Source organism: Xenopus laevis, chromosome 4S (genome assembly GCF_017654675.1).
Source record: "Xenopus laevis strain J_2021 chromosome 4S, Xenopus_laevis_v10.1, whole genome shotgun sequence".
Classification (NCBI taxonomy): domain Eukaryota; kingdom Metazoa; phylum Chordata; class Amphibia; order Anura; family Pipidae; genus Xenopus; species Xenopus laevis.
The window spans coordinates 22,423,919-22,451,147 of NC_054378.1; the positions used below are offsets into that span (position 1 = coordinate 22,423,919).

General features: G+C 43.6%; 1 protein-coding gene across 6 annotated transcripts in view; it reads right to left on the reverse strand.

The window, feature by feature from the left end:
• sox6.S (SRY-box 6 S homeolog) overlaps window positions 1-27,229 on the reverse strand; it is a 229,099-nt gene that overhangs the window by 40,660 nt on the left and 161,210 nt on the right. For all 6 annotated transcript variants that reach the window (XM_041591131.1, XM_041591130.1, XM_041591133.1 and 3 more), the window contains 2 exons: window positions 6,053-6,173; window positions 1,053-1,132 (listed from right to left, as the gene is read on the reverse strand). In XM_041591131.1, coding sequence (XP_041447065.1) covers window positions 1,053-1,132; window positions 6,053-6,173 — 201 coding nt within the window. The remainder of the gene's footprint in view (window positions 1-1,052; window positions 1,133-6,052; window positions 6,174-27,229) is intronic.

The window sequence follows — 27,229 nt, forward strand, 5'->3', positions numbered from 1 at the left end:
GGGGGATCATTAAACTTTTCATCAAAGACAATGCAGAAATCTGCCCCCTCCCCCAGGCAAGGTTACAATTAATTTTATTACCCTAATAACTGATGGATACATGTGGAATTTAGGACGGTTATTGGGGAGAGATAGTGATGGGGTTAAGGCAGTGGAATCCGGCAGGGAGTGAGTAACTGTCAGTTGAGAGTGGCAGTGCCCGGGTGACTGAGCACATTACCGGCACGGCATTGAGGAAATTAATTTTCTCCAATAAAGTAATTTTTTTCAGCCTCATATATTTCCCAATCTAAACATATGTCACTGTTTCATAAACAAAATAAATGGATTAAAATAATGCATTACCAATATGCTGACACGCGGGAAGATTTTAATTAAGAGTCCTCTATTTGCCCAGGCGGGGGCACCTGCACCATTTAATAGGGAGGCAGGTATATCCGTCAGGGGAGGTGCCTCTGCTCCAACAATCAGTCCACATTAACCCCCCGTTCCCCCAAATAACACATCGCTGTCACTGTGACCTGAAAATCTAAAGGGGAACTTGACTCAAAAACAACATTTTGCTTTCTAAGAGGCTCAATGTGAATTAGCAGCACAGGAACAACTTGTCCCATCCTTAATATCCCCATATGAATCTATTGGGACGGGAGAATAATATTTCTCCAAAAAAGGTGGCACCGATCCAATGTAGAACTCGCAGCCTTATTTACGTGACTGTCACATTTCCCCCCACACACACGGCGGTTCTGCTGGGGTTTATCCTAAATAAAGAGCATTAAAAACGCTGAGGGAAGCAGGTGTCACTGGCATCTGCAAATTTACGAGCAATGAACAAATGTATAAAAGCGCAATATATTATTTGCTCAGATCCTTCTTCGGTGTTGCGCAGGTTGGGACCAATTAGAGATGAGCAAAGCACATTCAGTACCCAGTATCCAAAATGACAGATTCTGGCCCAGTTTGTTCCTACATGCCAGTTGTGCCAAATGCCAGTGCGGTGACATCACTAGCAGGAATGTGATGCCCCCCCAATATCCCAAGTGGGTACCTACCTGCAGTTGCAAGGGACTGAGCCCAGAAGCGGCAGCAGCTGCCATTGTAGATGGAATGAACTGCATGGGGTAGTTATCACCTGCGGGGGGGAACAAAGGCCAGAGGGTTAGGTACTGAGCTGGGAACAGCAGGTACAAGGGAAACAGCAATATGCACATACCACATGCATGAGGACAGCATTATCTGGAAGGGTGGGAATTCTAGGGGGGTGTGGGCACAAACACACTGAAGGATTAAAGGGGAAATTAGTACACTGTGTAGATGAGAAAATCTCTTAAAAATTTCTCTCAACAAACAAGTTGCTTATTTGAATTTGGTGCAAGGAGTCATTTAGATTTTTGGTCATGCTGGATACTTGGACCTACCATTTTCCTCATGTTTAGTAGTCTCTGGCCTTGCCCTACTGTCTCTATCATACCCTATTATTTCTATCTTGCCCTACAGTCTCAAACCTTGCCCTACAATTTTCAGTCTTGCCCTACAGTCTCCAGTCTTGCCCTACAGTCTCCACTCACTTTCTACTAGGGATGCACCGGATCCACTATTTTGGATTCGGCCGAACCCCCGAATCCTTCGTGAAAGATTCAGCCGAATACCGAACCAAATCCGAATTTGCATATGCAAATTAGGGGTGGGAAGGGGAAAATATTTTTTATTCCTTGTTTTGTGACAAAAAGTCACGTGATTTCCCTCCCTGTCGGAATCGGTTCAGCCAGGCAGAAGGATTTGGCCAATTCAGAATCCTGCTGAAAAAGGCTGAATCCTGGATTCGGTGCATTCCTACAGTCTGTCTCCAGCCTTGCCCAACAGTCTCCAGCCTTGCCCTACACCTTGCCCTACAGTCTCCAGCCTTGTTCTACAGTCTCCAGTCCTGCCCTACAATATCCACTCACACCCCTACAGTCTGTCTCCAGCCTTGATCTACAGTCTCTAGATCTGCCCTACAGTCTCCAGCCTTGCCCTACAATCTCCGGTCCTGCCCTACAGTCTCCAGCTTTGTCTTACAATCTCCAGCCCTGCCCTACAGTCTCTGTCATGCCTTATCTTCCCCTCTTGCTCAACTCCATGCAGCCCTACAATTTCCAGCTTGGTCTACAGTGTCCAATTTGTTGTTGTGCCTCCATTTTCTCCTACTGCCTTAATCATGCCTCACAGTCTCCATTCTAATATACATCTTGCCTTGAGTCTCCATCTCAACTTGTCCTCTCTATCTTGACCCACTGCTGTTGCCTTTAAGCCAGTAGAAAGACGGGCGACTCTAAGACACCATGTTTTTTCCCCAACAACGCACAAACCTTTCAAGGAGAAACTTTTCTGTCTCTCGCGTGGCCGCATGAGGCGACACCCAGCCAAGTGGCCATTAACATTAGGTTAAAGAAAAGTGAGCTCCTAATCTAAATCTCGCCGTTCTCTTTACATTTTCTCCATAAAACCTGATCAGCCCATTGGGCACAGTGTGTCGTGCAGTACAGTCCAGTAACAATTGGCTTCTGATTGCACATAAGGATTTGCTACAATGCGCTCACTAACGCTATATTGTGCCGGCGTCCCACCGAGCAATATTCAAAATATCTCATGGTATTTTCTTCCTTCCATGAGGTTGATTTTCGTTTGCTGTTGATTTCTTGTTTTTTTAATCCCCTAGGAAACAAATCAACGTAATCTCCCAGAGCGCCGATCTGTGTCCAATAATTTCTCCCCTTTCTCTTACGCTGAATTATCTGCTCACATATAAACGTCCCTATTTGCTTTAAACATTGTTTCCTTCAGATCCTGTATTAGAGTTTAAGGGAATCATATAGGGGGGGGAAGGTCTGGAATTAATGAAGCTTTAAGGAGAAGACATCAGCGTTTGTCAGATCAGCGGGAGTCGCCCTCTTGCCCAACTCAGGGTTTTATTTCTTTAAATATAATGAATTATTCATTTCCAATATTGTAACATATTTTGTTTTTAGTAAACAGAGCAGATCCCACTGGATTTCAGCACAAAATAGCATTAAAGGGACATTCGTAACATGACATTAATATCCATATTTCAGATTCTGCCACTAGGGGGAGTGTAGGGCCAAGGTCTGGCAGGCAGAGCAAAGTCTTGGAATATGGCACTGCTGCAAAGACTTCATCCTTCACTGAAGCCAGACATCTCAGTGGTTTTATCTACATCAGCATTAATGATGGAGGTAATTTGACCAGGTTCTTATGTGGGGCATTTATCCCAATCCCTTTGTGTTGCAGAAAACCTGGACAAAGTGGAAAGTTAATGAGGTGCAGTGAGATACTACAGGGGGGATATTTCGTGCCCCTATGTTAGAAGCAATTAAGAAGAACAGAGAAAGACTCTTACGGTCAAGGTTTGTGTTGGGCACATAATCACCAAGGTCATTATCTGCGCTGGGACAGAGCCGGCTCGGGACTCAATTTAATGGGCTCGTAAAGAGAGAAATATGTTTTTTTAATTTGATCCTTCAGGACTGACACTAAATTGTTTTATTATGGGTGCTGGGGGGGGGGCGCAAGCACTTAGCCGTTTAGGGTCATCATTGTCTTGGAACAACACAAAAAGAACAAAGCAATATCTCAGGAGTCATAAAACTGACACGGCCTTGTTGGCCTGCGCCGGGAGCAGCAAATAGAAATACTAATTGCCCAAACGTCCTGTTCCGCTGTCTCTATGGAGAAATAGACTGTGGGGTCCTAATAATTATATAAAGTAGGGCTGTGCAAAGTATGGGCCATCACCTATACATGGCAACATTTGCCTCAAGGGCTTTTGTGCTTAATCCTGACACTAAATTCTCAATGTTTCATCTACAGCCTCAATCTTTGTCCTACAGTCTCAACCTTTATCCTACTCTCTCCATCTTTGTCCTACTGTCTCCATATTTGTCCTACGGCTTCCATGTCCTACTGCTCCATCATTGTTCTACTGTCCCCATCTATGTCCTGCAGTCTCCATCTTTGTGCTACTGCTCCAGCTTTGTCCTATTGCTCCATCTTTGCCCTATTGCCTCTATCTATGTCCTACTACCTCCATCTATGTCATACTACCTACAGCTTTGTCCTACTGCCTCCAGCTATGTCCTACTGTTTCATCATTGTTTTACTGTCCCCACCTATGTCCTACAGTAATAATATTTATCCTGCTGCCCCCATCTTTGTCCTACTGCCTCCATCTTTCTCCTACAGCCTCCATCTTTCATCTGCCTCCATATTTCTCCTACTGCACAAATCAATAAAAAGGTTTTGGTGGTCCCTCACTCCATACGTTTCAGGGTGTCCTCAACAGAGTAGTGGCCCCATCAAGCCACAAAAGCTTCCAAATCAACTTAAAATGAACTCTGGAGACCCATGGTAATTTCAGTGTAATTTATTTCACATTCAGTGAAAAAAATTACACTGATATGAACATGGGTCTCCAGAGTTAATTTTAAGTTGATTTCTCCTACTGCCTCTATCTTTCTTCTACAGTCCCAATCTTGCCCCATTAATGCCAGTTTATTGAAAGGGGTAGATTGACCTCTGAGTATGGGGGGTGCAGAGGAAAGACTACTGGTAGGGTCAAGCAGCACCCAGGGTTATCATAGCTTAAGGTGAGTTAAGGGGGGCAATTTATTTTTTGCTGGGGGGCAATGCAAATCACTATTAGGAAAATGCATATTAGGATGCTTGAGTTTCTGTCTACTGAGACAGGATCTTCAGGGTTACTAGATTGAACAGTGAACAGATTGTCCTTCATTATCCAATTAATACAATGCTCCCTCTAATTAGGGCAGTGGAAGGTTCAACCTCAGTACAGACTCGTAATTCATTTCTAAAGGAAGAAACTCAAATTTTTATTCTCATGCCAAAGCGAAGGCAACTGATATTAGGACTGAGTTCAAGGGATGCTGGGAGTTGCAGTACACTGGGAGAATGCAGGTTCGACAGCCCTGGCTCTGTGGCGACCAGACATTCTTTGGGCCCTAGTGGCCCCCTCACTTACGCCCCTCTCTACAGACTGTTTGGTTTCTGGAAAAGGTTAAATAGAGCACTGGGGGTGCGGCACCTTGGCATGTGCTCAGCTGACACAATATGAAATCAGATTTAAACTTGTTCTTGTTCCCGCAGAGAATGGGGCACAAGTGCCAGCAGGTCCCCGTCCCTTTCATATGAGTTTGGATTCTGATTATCAGGTCTGAATGGATTAAGCCTCAGCCAATCAGGAGAGGGACAGCAGGGGTGGACCCCACCAATTAATCCTGGCATCGTCTATGAAAATAAGCAAATAAGTTGCTAACTTTTCCTTTATTCTGAGTTGGGGGTTACCTTCTATTCTGCATGTCTCCAACTCAGCATTTAAAGTGCCATCTAGTTGCTAAGGCCAGTCACCTAGCAACTGGGGAGCAGATGGATTGTGATATTACCGTACATTTAAATTTCCCTTTATATTTAGATGAAATGAAGCAGCAACATTAGGTGCCGGTCTCTCTGCCGCTCGTTTCCTCTCTAATTAACACGTATCGCATGATATTTGGATTGACATCTCGCCGCTGCCACAAATGCTGAATAACAGTGTTTATTATTTAGGATTTAACCAATTCCCACTTTTCTGATGAACATGACAATATCTGCAAGTGTCATTGTACTACGGGAATCCATTAGCGCCAAACATCTGCGCCGCTGTCACCAGCAATAGAAAAAGCAATTTACATCGAGTCGCCTCCCGGATTCCCAGCTTATCTGCATATGTCACAAATGTGTTCCCTAACTCATTATTCCTCCCCAATTAAACCACCGTCCAGAGATGCATTCAGTAAGGTTTAGGGATAGTGAGTGCTGCTGGGATCACAGAGGATTCTGGGTCTGGAGCCACATGAGGCAGTACCACAGAGCTAACGTAGGGGCCCAAAAGCCCTCTCTGAATTGCTGGACAAAGTTCCCTTGGGGGTGGACAGATTGCAGACAATCTGATGCCGCAGAACTAAAACTCCCAGCAGCAGCGGGTCTGTATGAGACTTACCTGGTTTGTAGGAAAGTCCTGGGGGGAAGAGGAATCCCTGCTGTGCAGCTGCTGCCGCCGCCAACGTGCGCTGGTCATGTGGGAATATCGGGATCATAAGGGGGGGCATGTGCCCCTGAACCTGCCGAACAAAAGGGTCACCTGTCAGAACAGAAGTAACCCCGCCCCCATGAGATCCAAACAGCCCCCCAAACAACACAGGATATTACAATTCATAATTTTAAAGGGGAAATGTAACTACAAATTCTCACTTTCCATTCCCAGAGTCGCAGTTTTGTTCCCTGCAAAGAAAAGTCTCATTCATCAACCAAAGAACAGACTGACGGACACTGGGTTTGTACTGAAATGATTCCTTGCTCTTCCCCCAATCTGTCATTCAGAGCAAAGCCGGTTGCTAGGGCCATCTGAACCATAGCAACCAGATTACATAACTTTCTCTTACAATGCCGCCTGCTGCAGAGCCATGCCATCCCTTTATATGAGTGCCCCAGCCACTGCTCTGCACCCAGAACATACCTCAGTCACATGCTACTCCCTGCACCCGGTGTAATGAGCAGTGTGTGTTTCACACTCACAGATCAGCAATAATGTGCAAAACTGTTTACTTCCCTCTGCTAAATAAGTGTTAAACATAACGACAAGCCCGCTGTCTGCTCTAATAGCTCCACATACATCTCAGATGCTACAGTATATTTCTTCCATTCAACGTACTGGAATGCTCTGGGCACCTAATAAACTGCACTGTCTATAGGAATCAATATGGCAGCTCCTACCCATGTGTATAAATACAAATCAATGTTTCCTCTGATTGATACAATAACAGATCTGGGGGAGACCTGACTCCTCTTATATTGTAAGTGCCTGAGGAGTTGAGAGAAAGGCAAATCCCTACACGAAATCCCAACGACTTGAAAATGTTGCGTATGTCCCTGGGCCGTGAGGCGCAACACCATTAGGTACCGGTGGCCCCTGTAATTGGCCAAATAGAAAGGGGAGGTGTCTGGGGACATTTCAAGATGGAGGTTGATAAAAGGTCAAGTAAAAAAATAATAAAAGGCTCTGAAATGTATTTTCCTAAATTTGTTTTGCAGGAAAATCAAAGCCCGACAAAAAGCCCAACTACTGCTGCTACTGGCGCGTGAAAGGAACCTGCCCACAGCAGCACAGTTTTAACTGAGTCAGACGGGAAGGGTCCCCTGTCACTAATATAATGTACAGACGCCAATATGTAATGGGGTGTAGCGGCACCGTATTTAGGCACCCACATTGGGGTGGGAATATATATATATACACTAAGGGTTACTGACTGCTCTGCTCTCATTTCCCTACAGAAATAGGGATTGGTAGCACTAGATAGTTACCTAATATATAGAGACAGACACGAGAGGAAAGTGTTGAAAGGTGCGAGGATTGAGGCATTGTGACTGCTTTTTATAAATACAGAATTGTTGGGGAGATGCGACCCCTCCTTCCTTCTCAGTGTGGAGATGCTGCCATCCTGCGCCATCTGCCCTGGTGCTAAACGGGCGCGTTGGCCTGGTGTGTGCAGAGGAACAGGTGCCATTGTCTGTCCCACAAGACCCAAATGGAAGATTTCTCTCAGAAAACTTGAGCAGCTGCAGCCATGAGTCAGGGGCACCTTGGTACAATCCTGTTATGTGCCAACAAGCACTGGCACCCTGAGAGGCAACTCTTTTCCTTTCCATAAAGTCATCTAAAGGCACAATAAAACTCACAGCCACTCCTATGGGGGGACTGTAACACCCCTGTTTTTTTATTGTATCTCAGAGTCAGCTGCAGAGGGGCCACACACTCGCCCACTTGGAGGAATTTAATTCCAGCTACAAAAGTTTTGCTTTGACATGTTTTTGTTTAAATCTGTTTAAAGAAAATAAAAGAGTTTTGCTCCTTCTCCCATCGCTTTGCTTTCTGGGCCTCTCTTAAAGAGAAAGTTAACCTTCCATTGAAATACACAGACACTTTCACCCCCCATGTTTCCCCATTGATTTCTGTTCTCTCTCCAACTGGGTAAAAATCTCATCACTTAGTGACCCCAGGACCCAAAATGTGCCCTGGGAGGGGTTAATTGTGCAAACACTGGGGGCAATGAGATAAAATGAGACAACTATAGGGGGGGCTATAGATAAAACAAGCTGATCTTGGGGAAAGTTCTGATTCTGCACAGGATCATTTGCACGAGGCACATGGCGAGGAGCTAAGAGGGTTAATAATGTGCACCCCCCCCCCACAATATCTCTTTATTATGGAAGATAAATGTCGGGCAAGTGCAATGAGTAGGAAAAAGTAGGGACCAATCTTGTCAATTAAATCTCATTGTTAAGATGTAGTGGCCCCGCAGCATTGCTTTACGGCTCCTGCAGGATCTATTAGCGCCAGGCAAATCTGCATAAAGTAAGCATCTCAGCCTCCCCCTGCACTCATTTGTTTGCTTAGAGCCAACTTGGGGGAAAGTCTGGAGAAGTGGGAACAGGTCGGATCCTAATCAGCGCCAGAGCGGAGCAAAGAGCTGACTATTATGCAAATGGTCACAGTGAGGGGTCCCCCAACCCCCGCCCGACTCGCACCAACTCAATTATCCCTCATCTTCTTCGCGCCTAGTGAAGATTGATGGCGGCTGCAGCGCATCGGGCGCAATTTGTCTGAAAGTGTGGAGCAAATTATGGGCTAATGATGGTTGTTTTGCCAACAGGCTCCTCGTTAGCGGCGGAGACACTGTTTCCTTCTGTTCTGCCTCCGATGCGCCCTGGAATCCCTGCACCTTTAACATTTAGCCGATGCTGACCCCCTAGCAGGGTCCAAACAAGGGCCCTAATGTGTGCACCCATACCTCCCAACTGTCCTGTTTTTAGAGGGACAGTCCCTCTTTTGACAGCTCAACCCGCAGTCCCTCATTTGTTCTGGAAAGTCCCGTTTTTCTCAACAGAAGATTAGATACATTTGTAACAAATCAAATGTATCTAGATAAGCAAATAAGTAATTGTAACAATATAAGATAACAGTCCCTTGGGAAAAGTTAGACTCACAGCTTAAAAGGCAATTCACCTTCATTAGCAAAACTGTAATAACTGAAAAAAACCACAGTTCAAACTTTTATAACCAGCGGAATTTTGTAAAATGAAATGGTAATTAGGGGGTGTGGAAACAAAAATGGGCGTGGCCAAAAATAATTGCCACGATACGCGCGGCAACTTTTTTGTCCCTCTTTTTATTTCCAAAATGTTGGGAGGTATGTGTGCACCCCACACAGTTACCTCTTTATATGGGAAGAGCCATTTCTGCACTGTGAGGCTTGTCCAACATAAAGCCTTAAGCTTTTGCTGAACTACAATCCACAGTATCTCCAGCAAAAGCTGTACTCACAGAGACAGGTGACCATTAGCCATTATCCTTTGGCTGTGTTTTTGGGATGGCCACACCCTGTTACGCCCCTGGACACACCCCAGCTCTGCCTAACACTGTCTGTATCTGCCATCATTCGGTTTGTAGGGATTCTTAACTGCAGATGGAGTTCAAGTTCACTTTTAGTAGGTTATACAATGGCTGATTCTAAAGAACTTTCCAATTGGCCTTCATTTTTTCGTTTCTATAGTTTTTTTAATCATTTTCCTTTTTCGGACTCTTTCCAGCTTTCAAATGGGGGTCATTGACCCCATCTAAAAAAACGAAGGCTCTGTAAGGCTACACATTTATTGTAATTGCTACTTTGTATTCCTCATTTCTCTATTACTCTCCTATTACTATTTCAGTCTATTATTCAAATCAATGCATGGTTGCTAGGGTAATTTGGACCCTAGCAACCAGATATCTGCTTAAATTCAAACTGGAGAGCTGCTCATTAAAAAACAAAATAACTCAAAAGTCACAAATAATAAAAAATTAAGACCAATTGCACATTGTCTCAGAATATCCCTCTCTCTACATCCTATTAAGAGTTCATTTCACGGGGAATAATTGATTTAAATGTGGGTGCAATTTGTGAGGAGGGGGAGACTGGGGGCTGGAATTGGGGAAGAGAAATAGATTTCTGAGTTTGTGATAAAAATATGAATTTACAGAGACACATAAACCACTTGTCTCACTGCACTGCTACTGTTTATTTTAGACAAAGCTTCATGGCATTCATTGGGTCCATTCCTTGGGGGGGAGCCCTGTGCCTACCGGGTAATTAGTCTTCAATTTCCGAGATCATTTTTCCAGAGCTGAGGACGCAGTCGTCTGAGACAAGGACTGAAAATTCCTCTCAAGTGGGCAGCATTAGAGCTTTCAGCTTCAGTAGCTAACTTAATTCCATCTAATTGTTTACAAAGAGGAGCGAGGCTTCACTACGGGGTTTCCCAAGAAAGGGTTAATGTCATATGGGCAGGGGGTCCTACCCTGTGTCACTCTTGTGTTTGGGGGGCTTCAGAGACTATAACTATATACTTATATAAGGCAATTGGTTTCTTGCTGGGGAGCCTCATTCACCCTCACACTTTGTGCTCAGAGCTGACACTCCACCTAAACCTAAATGATATTGGGAGGCCAATGAGGTTCATGAGGGGATGTGTCCCTCGAACTATGGGATCCACTTGCACAAGAGAGTGAGCACTCACTGACCTCAAACACCAGGAGCACAATTGTCCTGGCACTCAACAAGGGGTCTTTGTGCGGCTGCTGGTGTCGGCCCGGGGTCTCGGCAGCCCATATCTGCCTAAGGAAATGCCTGTTTCTAACTGTCAGCTACAGAGATTCCATCTACCGAAGGTGAAACCCAACCTCACTCTGTTGGAATAGACCACCATTGTGCAGCCGCCGTGTTTGTTTATGTTCACAAAGGAGTACCTCTTGCCGGGACAAACGCAATTAAAGCGTTCAGAAACCTAAAGAAAAAGATATGTATATAAACCTTTATTTCTATAGATCTGTACAATAGACATTAGCAGCCCTGTAGCACATTGAATAATTCAGTATAAATACACAGGGATTACGTGTGACTGTGGCTCACTAGGAAGGGGTTCCCTCTAACTCCAAGCACCCAATATCCGCTCATTCCTAGTTATGGGTGATGGGTCTGTATTTGCCTCCTCGGAAGCCCCGCAGCTAAAGGTCGGCACACAACAGGAACCTTTTGTTATTATGGTATTTTTATCATATCACTAAAGTGCCAACCTATCCCCTAGCGTCGTACAAAAGATGGGGCCTACATCTGAGAGATACAAGTGAGTTTACAATCTAAAAGAGACTGCTGAACGCACTGGGCATGTTATTTAATGATCCAAACGTCCCACCGCACAAGTGATGCTTTTCTTTCCACATTAGCAGATGCTGATCACTCCGGCAGCCAGGAAAGGGTTACACTCCAAACTTAAAGACACAGCACACTATTTCCCCCACAAAGCAGCTGTGACTCCTGCAGCCGATTACGAATATATTCCTGTAAAGATAACAAATGGGGCATCGGTGGTGGTGGAATAAGCGGGCGCCTGTGCTGACACTGCTCCTTAATACATTGTGTTGGGCATAAAATTAAAGAAATGTGCAGTAAAGTGGCCGAATCCACAGGGAATCCTACAAACAGCATGGATAATAAGGGGAATCTATAACAGACATAAACAGAGGTGGAAACCTGTCTAGGGCCCGGCATCATTAGGGCAGATTTATACCCTAGATACACGCCAACGCGGCTCACGCTTGGACTGAATTAAATTGGATCCACTCCAGCGTGGTGCGGAGTTAATAAACAAAGCATGGGGCTGGGGGGTACCTGGCACTCCCACCATCTTCCCAATGATGCTTTAAAGGACTCACTCAGATGGGAAAGTGTTCCGAGTCCACTTACCTATTAATGAACTCAACTGTCCATCTGGGTCCAACTGCCTGGTATTGGGTATAACCAACTAATCTGCCCATACACAGGTAGTTCTTTCCTCAAATTGGGCTGATCAGATTGTCTGGGCCCCCACCCAACCATCCCATCATACAACAGGGCCTTCTATAAGGAGTTCACCAGGGCAACATGACAGTGTCTGGGAGCCACACCATCCCTAGAGGTCACTCTGAGCCCCAAAATAAAACCTTAAAAGTTAACACTTTTGAAGAATAAAACAAAAGCCATTGTGGGGCTGAAATTTTGTGGCTAATTGGGGGAATATTGTGGCTGTTTTTTGGATTCCGCCATTGTGTTGGCATTTGCCTTGGAGCTGGAGTGACAAGCGCAGACAACAGAGGCTGCAGTGTTGGGCAGAGAAAGCGCAGATTGTTCCGGGGGTTTATTGCAGGCACATGAGTTAAGGCTTTAGAACACGCATGTCATGTGCGCACCCAGTGACGAGCAAGAATAATTAGGATAACACAAGAATTCAATGTCTTTGGAGCAGCGTCAGACAAAATGCCCATTCATGGGGCCCCGTTGGGAACACGCGGTTGTACCAGCCAAAAAAACAAAATAAAATGGGGGGGGAGGCATTTTCCCTGGCCGAGCGTGGGCTGAATGCTGAGTTTGGGCATCAAAACATAGAGGCCCCTCTCCAGACTGGCGCTGGCTCCCACACAATCACTTCTGTTAATGGTTCTGTTTATCCAGTGGGCCCCTCGGCTTACGCTGCGGCCAATGAAATGTCAATGCAAAGACAAAACAATTTGCAGAGTGCCGGGGCAAAAAATAATAGATCCACCCCCAACACAATTGTGTGCAGGTGCCACGGAACCCTGCGGGGGGGCAATTATTGTACTTTCTGATAAACTACCCGCCCTCTTCATGTTACTGTGAGCCTTTTGGCTCAGTTTAGAGGCAGGTGGGGTATATTTTATACAGGTTTATAGAACACAGGCACCTCCATAACAGGTGCATTACAGCATGAGTGGCCCTCCTGCTCAGGTCTCACAGCATTGTATAAGTTGCCTAATTCCAAGGCTGGAGGAGTCAGTTTTGACCCATTGCCCCAAGCCTATATCAGAGTAAATTATTGGGGCCATCTGCTTGGTTTTGTTTGGACTGTCCGGTTAAAATCCTATAGGCTTGGACCCCTCATCACCCCTCCCATTATAGTTCTGCCCATTACATGACCCTACCTGTACGTGCCAAAATGCAAGCAGGGGATAAAGGCAGGGTTCGCCATCAGGGGGTACAGGTTGTACTGCCATCAGGGATCCCATGGCAGAGGGGCCCTAGGAGATCTAAAGGAGTGATGTGGACAGACTTTGGGTGGGTTGTGGGCAGACATGGCACAATGTGGCATGGCTGGGATGGATCAGGAGATTGGTCATGTGCATTGGCCAATTAGTTTTTTTGGGGGCCCGCCCTACTTGTTGGCAGGGCCCTCACACCAGGTGACTAATGGCTTAGGAATTGGGGTCCAGTTAACACATTAGTATGGGTAATAGCTATGAGTAAGTACTTTGCCTTTAATTTCATGGCTGCCTGTGCTGGTGCCAAAATGTGCCCCCTCTGATGCCACCCCTCACATTTCCACTTAGCTTAATGTCTCCCCTGTGGCACTCTGTGCTGAGCCGCCAATATTAAGCAGTTTTTTTGCGCATCATTAACTTTTAAGCAGACGTCGATGGCTTTATTGTTGGAATTGGTTCTTTATGGGACGTCAGCAATTCTCCTGGTGCCTGACAAACCAGTCACATTTTATATCTAATTAAATTGATCCTCGGGAAGAACCAGCCACTAAACAGGATGATTCGTGCCCAAGTGTCAATATATTAAATCAAAGGGCTAATGAGTGGGGTCACCACTTCCTTTATCTGAAGGCGACGCACTGACAATCCAACCAGTTTCCCTTTAACTCTTAATTTCCTATAAGGAATATACATGCGTGTGCAGGGGGGGGGTGTTAATGGAGCAAGAGTGCAGGGTGCAGTCTCCTGAGTCGAGAGTCACTTTCATAAAAGAAGTTGAGTCTCCCCCTAAGGACTGCGGGGACTAAAGCTAAAAAAACTATTTTTGGTTTTCCGAGATTTTACACCGTCCCTTGGGAAATGTAAAATTGGGGTTCGACTTTATACAGTTTTACCACAAGTCCCTTTGGCTGTTAGTGGGTGCTGTAAGTCGCATAAATGAGTAAAAGTATTTCCAAATTTCCCTACTGTCTACATCTTTTTTCTTTGTTCTCTATATTATTGTACTGTCTCCATCTTCAACCTACTGTCTCTATCTTGAACCTATTGTCACCATCTTCAACCTACTGTATCCATCTTCATCCCACTGTCTACATCTTCACCCTACAGTGTCCATCTTTATCTAACTGTCTCCATCTTTGTCCCACTGTCTCGATCTTCAACCTACTGACTCCCATTTTCATCCCACTGTCTCCATCTTCAACCTACTGTCTCAATCTTCAACCTACTGTTTCCATCTTCAACCTACTGTTTCCATCTTCAACCTACTGTCTCCATCTTCATCCCACTGTCTCCTTCTTTAACCTACTGTCTCCCATCGTCACCCCACTGTCTCCATCTTCAACCTACTTTCTCCATCTTCATCCCACAGTCTCCATCTTCAATCTAATGTCTCCCATCTTCAACCAAATGTCTCCATCTTCATCCCACTCTCTCCACCTTTAGCCTACTGTCTTCCATCTTCGTCCAACTGTTTCCATTTTCAACTTGTCTCCCATCTTATACCTACTGTCTCCATCTTAATCCCACTGTCTCCAGTGCAAGATAGAGACAGTAGGACAAGATGCAGAAAGTAGTGGAAGATGGAGACAGTAGGACAAGATTGAGACAGTAGAACAAGATGGAGACTGAAGGACAAGATGGAGAACGTAGTGGAAGATAGAGACAGTAGGACAAGACGGAGACAGTAGGACAAGATGGAGACTGTAGGACAAGATGGAGACAGTAGGACAAGATGGAGACAGTAGGACAAGATGGAGACAGCAGAGCAAGATGGAGGCAGTATGACAAGATTGAGACAGTAAAACAAGATGGAGACAGTAGGGCAAGATGGAGACAGTAGGGCAAGATGGAGACAGTAGGACAAGATGGAGAAAGTAGTGGAAGATGGAGATAGTAGGTCAAGATGGAGACAGTAGGACAAGATGGAGACAGAAAAACAAAATAGAAAAAGTAGTGGAAGATGGAGACAGTAGGACATGATGAAGACAGTAGGACAAGATGGAGGCAGTAGGACAAGATAAGGCAGTAGGGCAAGATGGAGACAGAAGGACAAGATGAGACAGTAAGACATGATGGAGACAGCAGAGCAAGATGGAGAAAGTAGGACAAGATTGAGACAGTAGGACATGATGAAGGCAGTAAGACAAGATGGAGGCAGTAGGACAAGATGGAGACATTAGGAGAAGAGAAATTAGGACAAGAAGAGCATAGCAAAGCAACATGGAGAAAGTAGGACAGGATGGAGACAGTAGGGGAAAATGGAGACAGTAGGGCATAATACTATGAAATGTGCGGTTCCTCATAAGCCTTCCTTGTTCTAATTTACATATGCAAATTAAGGTTCTTATTTGGTTCAGGATTCGGGCCAACCCCAAAATAGTTGAATCAGTCCATCTACTAATTTTATATAATAACAACCTGTTTTCTCTTTCACAGGATTGGCTGAGGAGAGTGAACTCTTGGCCATTTCTAACCAATCAGCTGCCTATCCCATACGCCCAACCACCCCAGTTGTTGCTTTGGAAAATAAAGTATCTCTTTCTGAAGGCAAAAATGAGTCTTTTCCTCCTGACACAGTGGCCTCTGTTGTTGCCTCAAATAGTTACTCAGGGCCATTTATAAATAGGTGCAAAGAACACAAATGTTTTTTCTTCCCTGGAAATGGCAGATTGTTCCAAGGCCGGGCTGTCGGGGCGCACAATGTGCTCAGTATCCAGAGAAACCACAGGTATCTCAAACCTTATTCCTGGCAGGTTCCACCAAACACACATTAACATTTCAAAGGCAGAATTTAATGGATTAAATAAAAATTTATGTGGATTTACATGTTTAATCAGCGCAGTCTGCCTTTACCTTTAATATAATGTTCCACTGTCCTTCTATGGTACATTCATAGAAATTGTCTCTCACTATGACCCTGAAGGTGCTGAGATGTAACGTGACTTATGGCTATTTATAATGGCTGTGACCTGAAATAATCAAATTATTTTATAAAGAATATTCTACATGTAGATGGGTGCCCAGTCTGGGAGGCATTCAGGGCAGAGAATGGAGAATATAGGGTGGGAAAGGAAAGGTGAAAACAAAGCAAAACAAGAGAAGGAGACAGAATGAGAAACAGAAGGAGAGAAGGGAAAGGGGGTTAGAGAGTAGAGTAGAGAGACAAATGTGGGAGAGGAGAAATGTAGAAGGGGAGTGAAGAAGAAGGATGGGGGAGAGAAAGGCCAAACAGTTGGGGGACAAAGGGATAGGGGGGAGAGTGGGATACCCCATATTGTCATGAGACACAGACTGTGCAGGTACTATAGCCCAACCTCAACAAAACATTTTTCCCTAATACAAAGGAGTTCCTATAGAATTCTGCCCCCGCTCCCAGGAGTTATGGGGGAAGAAGAAACAACCCCCCGGCATCATGATGAGCCATAGATGTGAATTTCAGCATAAGAAGGAATAAATGATGTGAGACCTGTTCTTAACAAACGCAGTGTGAAAAAGCCACAGACATAAACTGTAATTACTTTTATCTGATGGAAGAGACTAACGGCCGCTAATGGATCTTCTTACATAGCCGTGCCGCTGACACGGGGAAGTGCGTTTGTTTTTAGAGTTTATTTTGTATGTCTATGAAATCAAACAGGCACAGCACGAGTGTCACCCTCCTGTCCCCCCATTATTGAATGCAGACAGAATTATGCTGTATCCAGTGCTGTGCTTAAAGGCATATCCAGGGCTATACCTGTGGGATAGTATGTATAGCGAGGCATTATCCTTATCATTTACAGTACGGGGGGAAACATTATCCCCTACATTATCCCTGTATAACTCAGCCTGCAGCCTGGTACCCTTTTATGTTCACAAAACCCCTCAGTGACTTCTAATATCCTTATCATTTACAGTAAGGGGTATATTATCCCTACTAATACATGAATGATACTCAGGGTTTCCTGTATAACTCAGCCTTGTGCCTTGATATGGTGACATAACCCCTCAGTGACTTCTAATAACCTTATCATTTACAGTAGGGGGTACATTATCCCTTATAATACATGAGTGATACTCAGAGTTCCCTGTATAACTCAGCCTGCATCCTTGTGCCTTTATATCCTTATAATACAAAAAAGCTGTGAATATCTTGTAAATTATATCCTTATAAACGGTGAGTAGTGATGTCATCAGTTATAAACGGTGAGTAGTGATGTAATTTCTGTCACATGACTCACTAAAATTTGTGTATTATAATTAATAAAGTACCCCCAGTTGTAAAATATGAGGATATTATAAGTTACCTCGGAGTTCCATGACCTGGTCATGAAACTCCTCGGTAACTTATAATATCCTTATATTTTACAAGAGGGGGTACTTTATTCACTATATAATACACAAAAGCCATGAATATCCTGCAAATTATATCCTTATAAACAGTGAGTTCTGATGTCATCAGTTATAAACGGTGAGTTCTGATGTCATTGCTGTCACATGACTCACTGAAACTTGTGTATTATAATAAATAAAGTACCCCCAGTTGTAAAATATGAGGCCTTCGGCCTCGTGTTTTTATATGGTCATGTAACTCCTCGGTAACTTATAATATCCTTATATTTTACAAGAGGGGGTACTTTATTCACTATATCATTTACAGTAGGGGTACATTATCCCTTATAATACATGAGTGAAATTTAGAGTTCCCTGTATAACTCAGCCTGCAGCCTTGTGTCTTTATATGGTTACAGAACCCCTCCGTGGCTTCTAATATCCTTATTATTTGCAGTCGGGGGAACATTATCCCTTATAATACATGAGTGATACTCACAATTTCCTGTATAATCTGCAGCTTTGTGCCTTTATATGGTCACAGAACCCCATAGACTAAGGAGTAGGTATGACTGCTCTTTAGAGATGCAGCTGAAGAATGATACAGTCACTCAAACTCCACAAGCTACAGTATATAAATGTAGAAATAAAAAGTTTCTGACTCTAGAGTTAAAGAGCTATAAATGACTGGGGATGGAATTAGAATATTTTAGGACAATTCCTTCCTGTTTTGCTCTTACAAAATCGCTCTGATTGGCCAGGGCCTTGGGACTGAGCACGTATGAGAGGAATTAAGGGGCTGATTAGCAGAGACAAGGTGCTGTCAAATGGAGAGGAACAAAGGTTTGTCCCCGAGGGGTGTTGAGGCCTAGGCTGCTGCCACTCATTCACTGTGTATAACGCCCAATAAATCATTCCCCCCTCTGCTTAATGTACTCACCAGCCGTCACCTTCAAAGCCTCCCTCTCCCTGCCGAGGGGCTACTGTTTATTTTCATACAGGGGAATTAGGATTTCAACAGATTTTTACAATTAAATGGAAGTGATGAATGGAGACAGCAGAGGAAACGGCTGAAGCCAAACTCGGGTGCAACCCCCGGCTGATTCTGACTCAGTAGAACACGACTCTATTCTGCACGTGTAAGAGATCTCTTCATTCAGATAAATGCAATGCTGCCGCCGGCATTACTGTTGCACTGTACTGATATATATTGCTACTTAATAACCCCGGGTGCATTCTGAACTGATCCCATTTGCTACATGAGTTGTGCAACGTCAGTGTGTCAAATCTGTCTTTCCTGAAACTCAGGGATTCTGCTCAACGGGGACACAGATAACAAATTCATCAACTCATGTATCATAAACAGTTACAGGGTTGATGACCCCCCCCCCCCACGAGGTGTTCCAGGGAGACATTAGGGGGAAACTAAACTTTAAACGTCACTATTAGAAAAACAGTCAAAATAAAAAATATAAAGTAATTGTATCCAACACCAACTGACAACTATCTTTCTCCTACTGTTTCCATCTTGTTCTACTGTCTCCATCTGGCCCTACTATCTTCATCTTGGTCTTATTGTCTCCATCTTGCCCAACTGTCTTTGTCTTGACCCTACTGTTTCCATCTTGCCCTACTGTCTCCAGCTTGGCCCTACTGTCTCCAACTTGCCCTACTGTTTTCATCTTGGCCTTACTGTCCCCATCTTGCCCTACTGTCTCCATCTTGGCTCTACTGTCTCCATCCTAGCCCTACTGTCTCTATCTTGTCCTACAGTCTCCATCTTGGTCCTACTGTCTCCATCATGGTCTTACTGTTTCCATCCTGGTCCTAATGTCTCCATCTTGTCCTCCTGTCTCCATCTTGCCCTACTGTCTCCATCTTGTCCTACTGTCCCCATCTTGCCCTACTGTCTCAACCTTTATTCCTACTGTCTCCATCTTGGGCCTACTGTCTCCATTTTGGTCTTACTATTTCAAGCTTGGTCCTGCTGTCTCCAGCTTGGTTCTACTGTCTCCAGCTTGGTCCTACTGTCTCCAGCTTCGTCCTACTGTCTCCAACTTGGACCTACAGTCTCCAACTTGATACTACAGTCTCCAGCTTGTTACTACAGTCTCCAGCTTGGTCCTACTGTCTCCAGCTTAGTCCTACTGTATCCAGCTTGGCCTCACTATTTCTAGCTTGGTCCTTCTATCTCCATTGAGTTCTACTGTCTTTAAGTAAAACAAATGGTGATATTGTTGACCATTGTGATAACTGAGGACATTTTGAATACTATAAAAATAAGGGGATTTCCTAAGTGACTGCCCAACTGATTCCCATTAGGCAGAAGAGGGAAGGTGAGATGTATCAGAGGGAAGTGAGAGACTGGGGCTATTGCCCCCCTGTGCCCCATCCACATAACACAGAACCAATTATATTCTTCTTGCACTTTTAGTTCCCTCCTAACTTAAATGTTCTTCTTGATTCAGATGAAATTTATGGGGAGGGAATGACGTGCAGGTGAGGGTCTCGCTTACTGGGTTTAAGTTTGGTTTCCATAGGGATGGGGACAAGTGGGATAAATGATTTTATGGGATGTACATATTGCGACTGCCTCATACTCACATCTCACCAAGCTGTGACTTTTCTTTATGTGGCGTCTTTGTCTTTTCTCTTTTATACGAACAGTAGGAACCGTGAGTCGGAATTTATACCGGAGCTGCCATAGCAATAAACCTTCAACAAAGTTGAACTAAGTCTTTCATCATCAGCTCCACAAACTTTTATATTGGGATTTTTCATAGATGTGTTCTATATTACTTACTCTCTCGTATTGTGTAAACTGGGGTGACTGGAAGAGTAGATAGGTTAGGTGCCTAATATATACAACGAGCATGTATAATATGTATAAGTGGAAAAACAATAGAAGTAAAGTTCTGCTGGGCGTTGACAGAAAGTAAATGAGATGTTCCCCTGGTTGATCCCAGCTGGGGGGTGGGGGCACAGATGCTCACTAATTCTTTATTGCAGCCATAGTGGAAAACTTTGGTTTGTGTTGTGACAACCGACCGGCACATCATTACAAAGCTGCAGTACATTTTGCTGACAGTCATTTCCTCCCTCAGTTAAGAGATGACAAAATGTTACATTTTTATTCCCTCCTGTTTGTTGAGGTCTGGCTCTCTCTCCCCATATTGTGTGACACACCCGGGCGATTTGTTAGCCTTATTTAATGGGTGTAAAATTCCAAATTGGATTCGGTTTTTCTTAAAACTAAAGCCGCGTCAATGCCGGCCCGAGATCTGTTTCCAATTATGGGAGAAGCCGGTGGAACTGAACATGTCGGGAGGAGATTGGAGCTCAGAGCATAGGGTAGGACACCCCATGAAAGTATCACAAGGGGGCACAAGGGGTAAGATGGATATGAGGGGCACAAGGGGTAAGGTGGGTATGGGGGGCACAAGGGGTAAGATGGATATGGGGGGCACAAGGGGTAAGATGGATATGGGGGGATACAAGGGGTAAGATGGATATGAGGGTTACAAGGGGTAAGATGTATATGGGGGGATACAAGGGGTAAGATGGATATGAGGGTTACAAGGGGTAAGATAGATATGAGGGGCACAAGGGGTAAGATGGATATGGGGGATACAAGGGGTAAGATGGATATGAGGGTTACAAGTGGTAAGATGGATATGAGTGGCACAAAGGGTAAGATGGATATGAGGGGCACATGGGCTAAGATGAATAAGAGGGGCACAAGGGGTGATATGTCACCTAAATCCTCAAAAGCAGTAAAAGAATGTTGATTTATAAGGGTTGAGACAGAATGGGGGCATTGTATGGGCAAAATAGGGACATAGTTGTAGGCGGAGAGGTCATGGCCAGGAAGTACCTTGATCTCAAGGGTTCCAGGTTGGTGTTTCTGTGGTTACAACCACAAATGTCAATAAATTTGGGAGATTTTGGTTGTGCCCCAGTTACAACCAGACCAGGATCAATCGCACCAAATTCATACCCCTTACTCTACCCTTGCTGGAAGGATAAACCCAGGTGTCTCCAGAAGAGCTGGCAGATGTGTAAGGGAACTGTGGAATAACTTGTAGGTCAAAGCTGCTGTTAATGTCAGGGCTACCTTACACCTAGGACAGTCCTTACCCATTGTGGTTCCCAGGGTTATGTCACTTACTGTACATTCCCATTACTATATCAACATCCAGCAACAGTGACGGGGCCCTATTAGAAGCATAGGGCCCAGTACAAGATCCTTGTTTGCCAGGACTGCTTGCTTTACTGCCAAGTGGCTGGGCACAGTTTGTGAGTGAGCGATACCCGTCTCCAAGTAAAAAGCTCATATCTCTTGCCCTCACCCTTCCCACCTGGGCTCTGGTACCCACCACACCTACGCACAGTTCTACCTTCAGCCTCGTTATAGCACCAGACAGACCCGCTTCAAACTGTCTAGAAAAATCAGCAAGGCGAAGAATTAATAAAGAAAACATAAAACCCCACTCAGAATGTTCCCCGAGACTCGAGATTTCCCCAATGGCCTCGCTACAACTGCGAAACAAAATTAGATTTGATGAAAAAAAAAGGCAAGAAAAAAAAGTTGCTCTTTGCCAATTACTGTGAGTAAATGTTATTTTAGGTCTAATCCCACACTCGGTCGGAATTCTGTGAGTTCTACATAAATAAATCATTATTTTCCATTATTTATATATTCCTTTGCGAAGCGTAAAGGGCCCCGCGACTCTGCGAGACAATCGCAAACTTTACAGCTGTAACATAGTGTTTTTAATCTCTTCGTAAGGCAAACGAGAGGCGGCTAATTAAATTAGATAATGAACAGCATCAAATTTGCATTTCTCCCCGTTCTGCTTTCGAAACGACCAAAGAGCTGACAAGGAGCTGCCCTGGGGCAACGACAAGGGGGAAGAGATGGCAAAACAAATTTCCATACAGATACACTTACAAAATATTTGAAGATTCGGCAAAGGGCCCCGGGCTGTTTCTAAATGTACATTTCTTTCATGTGAGTTTAAGTCCCAGGATTGTTTTGAAAATAAGCCGTGTGTGTAGATCAATGCAGAGAATAAACATCTACTGGATGGAGAAGCGTGCCGGCACTGCTAGAGAGAACGGCACCAAATTCCACTCAATCACTGAATTACAAGCGGAATTTAAAAAGTGGAGTTTGGGGTTTCTGTCGTTTCCAATCCACAAATAAATCTTCTATATGTAATGGGTGAAACTCTATCAACTGCACTGCAAAACATCAAGAAAGTGTTACTGAAAATGTTCACAACTAAATTCCTGTTTCCAAGACAATTATTGCACCAAAACTACGGTATCTAGAAACAAATCTGAAATACAAAAATTGACACCACTCATACTGAAATGTTCTATACCTGACACTTCAAATATGTGAAGAAAATGTTATTGTAGGAAAAAAAAAAATCCCAATTCAGTTGAAACATGTTTGAAGTTGAAGGAATTTTATGCAGAAACATATTTTATCAACACATTTGAGTAAGTTTAAAACACGCTGGGAATTTATGTTTCAAACGTCATGTTATTCAAACAAAAGGCATTTCAAACACAAAACACCTATAAGAGAAAAAATTGTATATGCTCCGAAATAAATTGAGAAAATTCAACTGTAGAGACATTTTGACAAACAATTCCAAACAATTAGGGCACAACAATATTTTTTTGACAATATTCCTTCATCCACTGCACCAAAATCACATTGTCCAGAAAGATTTTCAACACAAAAATCAACACCACCCAAAAGATAAAATTCGTATACCATGTACTCCAAGATTTTATAATTTTTATAACAACAACATTTATAACAACAACATTTTATAGTGGAAAATATTCACTACATCTAAACACATTTGACCATAGAAACACATTTGTCAGAGGGTTTAAGGTTGAAATGTGTTAGACAACATTTTTGTTGTTAAAAAAAATAATAATTTTTTTCTTGATTGCGTTTCTACATCTGAGACAAAAATTACATCAAAACCTGAGGCACGTTTCAAACATAAAAGTTAGCATAAGCTAAATAAAGATCATTTGTATACAAGACCCGGCAAAATATATTAAAAAATAATTTTGTGGAATATATTGTTATAACCTTTCCCAGCCAAGTTGATGTTAAAGGTGTCCTTCAGGGAAGTCTTTTATGTGAAAACATGGTGGGCTATGTGTTTTTTGTGTACCCACATCTGGGACAATTATTGCACCTGAAATGTGCTATCCAGAAACGCGTTTCAAACACAAACACATGCATCAAGTAGAGAAAAAACTGCATACGGCTCACAATAAGATTCGAGGAAATGTTATTGTAGAAACTGATTTGTCCCAATGCATTTTGATCAAAAAACCTCCCAGACAAAGACTTTAGGCTGAATCAAATTAGAATATGTCGTATTAAACAACCCTCTACATAAACAATTTCCTGATTATGTTCTTATTTCTGTTGCACTAAAATTGCACAGTGTTTTAAAAATAAAACATCACCATCACCCATCAGCCGAATATAGAAAAACTGTATAAAAAGTACTGTAAAATGTATCAGGAAACCATTTGGCTTGAAACGCATCAGGCTTTGTTGCAGAACAGCATTTCTACAATATTTTCCTGCCTATATGAAAAATGTTATTAAACTAACATTACAGAAGACATTTTTGCAAACCATTTTGATCTAAAATAACTTCATCAGTAGATTTTAGCTGAAAATGCATCAGGATGCATACAGAAACAATGTTAAAAAAACACCCTTGATTTTCTACAGTATGTCCGAGGCAATTATTGCATTCCAACTAGGAAGCTTGTTCCAAACGCCATGAATTGACCCCATCCATTTATTTTACAGGTAATATTGTGGATTTTTTTGCAATAACATGAAATTCAGAATATTTAAAATACACATTCTATATTATTCTAATCTATGGTATAATTCATTTTTTATTTCCTCAACCTCAGCGTAGTTTAAAATTGAATTTCCTGTGTTAAAGATGGTGGGGTTTATACCCAGTATTGCCCAAGAAACGCCCCCTTGCCCACCATGTGCCTGTGCCCATACAGCCCCCTCCCCCCCCCAGGATCTTCTGCCCAATGTACAAAGGTAGCCTATTGGGTAACAGCAAATCATCTGCTGTTCCGACTCCAAGCTTGCCCTACTGAGCAGTTGAAGGAGATAAACCAACTCAGACGAGCAATAAACAGAGAGTCCGGAACTTAAAATTAGAGGTCAATTAGATACTTAATGATGAGGCATCTCTTTAAATATATTATTATCCTGGTAAAAAAAAAAAATTAATTAAGCAGGTCAGGCAGGACACGGGGCTAATGTGCAATGTAATTATTCCTGATCTTTCGACATGCTCTTCACATAAGGAGACAGCCTTTATTCCACTCCCAGAGCACTCCACTCTCTAGTGCTTAATCACACGCAGAAAGGAGAAGCCTCTGTGACTCTCTATAAGTGTGTGCTCTCTCTGCTTTGCTGCTTCCTCACGCTCACACACTCTTTATTGTGCATTAATGTCCCTTTAAACTATAAATATTCAGTATTCCAAAGTTTTATAACACACTGTTTAATTAATAGGAAAACACAGGTTTACTGTGTGCCCACAGCATTGCTTCTCTGTATATTTTTACATATGGGAGGAGGTGCCATATTGATTACCTTAGCAGGGCCGGAACTAGAGGTAGGCATATGCCTAGGGAGCAAAACTGGGGGGCGCCAGGCACATACCCTCTCTTTCGCCTACCCCTAGTCTGGTCGCCCCTCTCTGCTCTGAAGGGAGTGCGGTGGCGAGTGCACGCAAGCGCCAGTGCGTGCAAAGTTGTATAGGGCGCCTGTCCAGCCTGTCCCATAAACAGTACAGTATGAGGGTATAGCTTATTGTGCGCTCAGAACATTCCTTCTCTATATATTTGCATTTATACATAAGGGGGGAGGGAGGTTCCATATTGATTCCCTTTGTCAGTACAGTATGAAGGTATAGCTAATTGTGTGCCCAGAACATTCCTTCTTTGTATATTTGTATTTATACTTATGGGTAGGAGGTGCCATATTGTTTCGCTTAGACAGTACAGTATGGGGGTATTGTTTATTATGTGCCCAGAACATTCCTTCTCTGTATATCTGTATTTTTACATATGGGTGGAAGGTGCCAGATTGTTTCCCTTAGACCAGGGGTCCCCAACCTTTTTTACCTGTGAGCCACATTCAAATGTAAAAAGAATTGGGGAGCAACACAAGCATAAAAAAGTACCTTGGGGTGCAAAATAAGGGCTGTGATTGGCTATTTGGTAGCCCCTATGTGGACTGGTAGCCTACAGGAGTCTCTACTTGGCACTATACTCAGTTTTTATGCAACCAAAACTTGCTTTCAAGCTTGGAATTCAAAAATAAGCACCTGCTTTAAGGACCCTGAGAGCAACATCCAAGGGGTTGGAGAGCAACATGTTGCTGGTTGGGGACCACTGCCTTAGACAGTACAGTATGATGGTATAGCTTATTGTGTGTCCAGAACATTCCTTCTCTGTATATTTGTATTTATACATATGGGAGGAGGTGCCATATTGATTCCCTTAGACAGTGCCATATGATGGTATAGTTATTGTGTGCCCAGAACATTCTCTCTCTGTATATTTGTATTTTAACATATAGGAGGGAGCTGCCATATTGGCAGAGGCAAGGAGTTCCAACTGTTTTATACTGTAAACAGGCCACACTATTGGATGAAAGTGGAAGATACTGACATAAACTCCAAAGAAAAAAATTTCATACCTAAGCTTGGCCTGCAAGCCCCCTACACTATACATGAAAGAAGTCCATAGTACAGCCCACCTAAGAAGGCTGCTTTAATGTAGGTGGAAGCTGCCATATGACAGTCTCGCCTCCCCCCAATTCACTTTATGAAATCAGTGGCTGTGAGGCGCTGGGAGTAGAGACATTGGGGCGGGAGTTGTTCCCATTTCAGCTTTACATTACAGTGATGCCAATAGGTGATTGGTATTATTTTTAGTTTAATCCGTGTACAAGAACCCAGGCAACATTAGGAGTATGAGGGTGGTTGCTATGGTAATGGCTGGCTGGTGAATAGTCGGTAATTACTATCGTAGAGCGGATGGGACGCCACGTGCTACTCCCTGCTCCCCCTGCCATGCTCTCACAGCCTCATGCTCTGCCCTCCAGCTGCAACACCGGGGCACAACTATATATTGTGGGGTGAAAAGGAGCCAGTCGGGAACATAGATACTGGAATGTGGCAGATTCAGGCACTTACTTCCTGTTCTTTGGTAGAAAAGGCCTGGGGCCCACAAACCGGAAGAATCACCCACTTTCTGGAAAGTTACATTTGCCTGGAGTCATAATGGTTTTTATCTGCAGCTCCACCAACACCAAGAAAGTCTAAATATCCGGTTAAAATAGTATCCAATATTAGGCATATCCAACCTGTGACCTTCTTGAACTCCAACTCCCAGCATGCCTGCACAGCCTTTGGCACTATATACTATATACTGCGTGTAATATACAGAGCAGGGGTCGGACTAGGTCAGAAGCCTCCAGTCTCCCAATCCAGAAACTTGTCAACCCTCTGTTAACCCAATTGTCCAATTACTGTTTAACAAGACCCCCAGCTCATACCCAGTTAGAACTGGGGCACAGTACTAGTACATACAGTAATCTAGGCCCATCAGGGTACTTCCATACTTTGGTTTAGGGCCACGAAATGG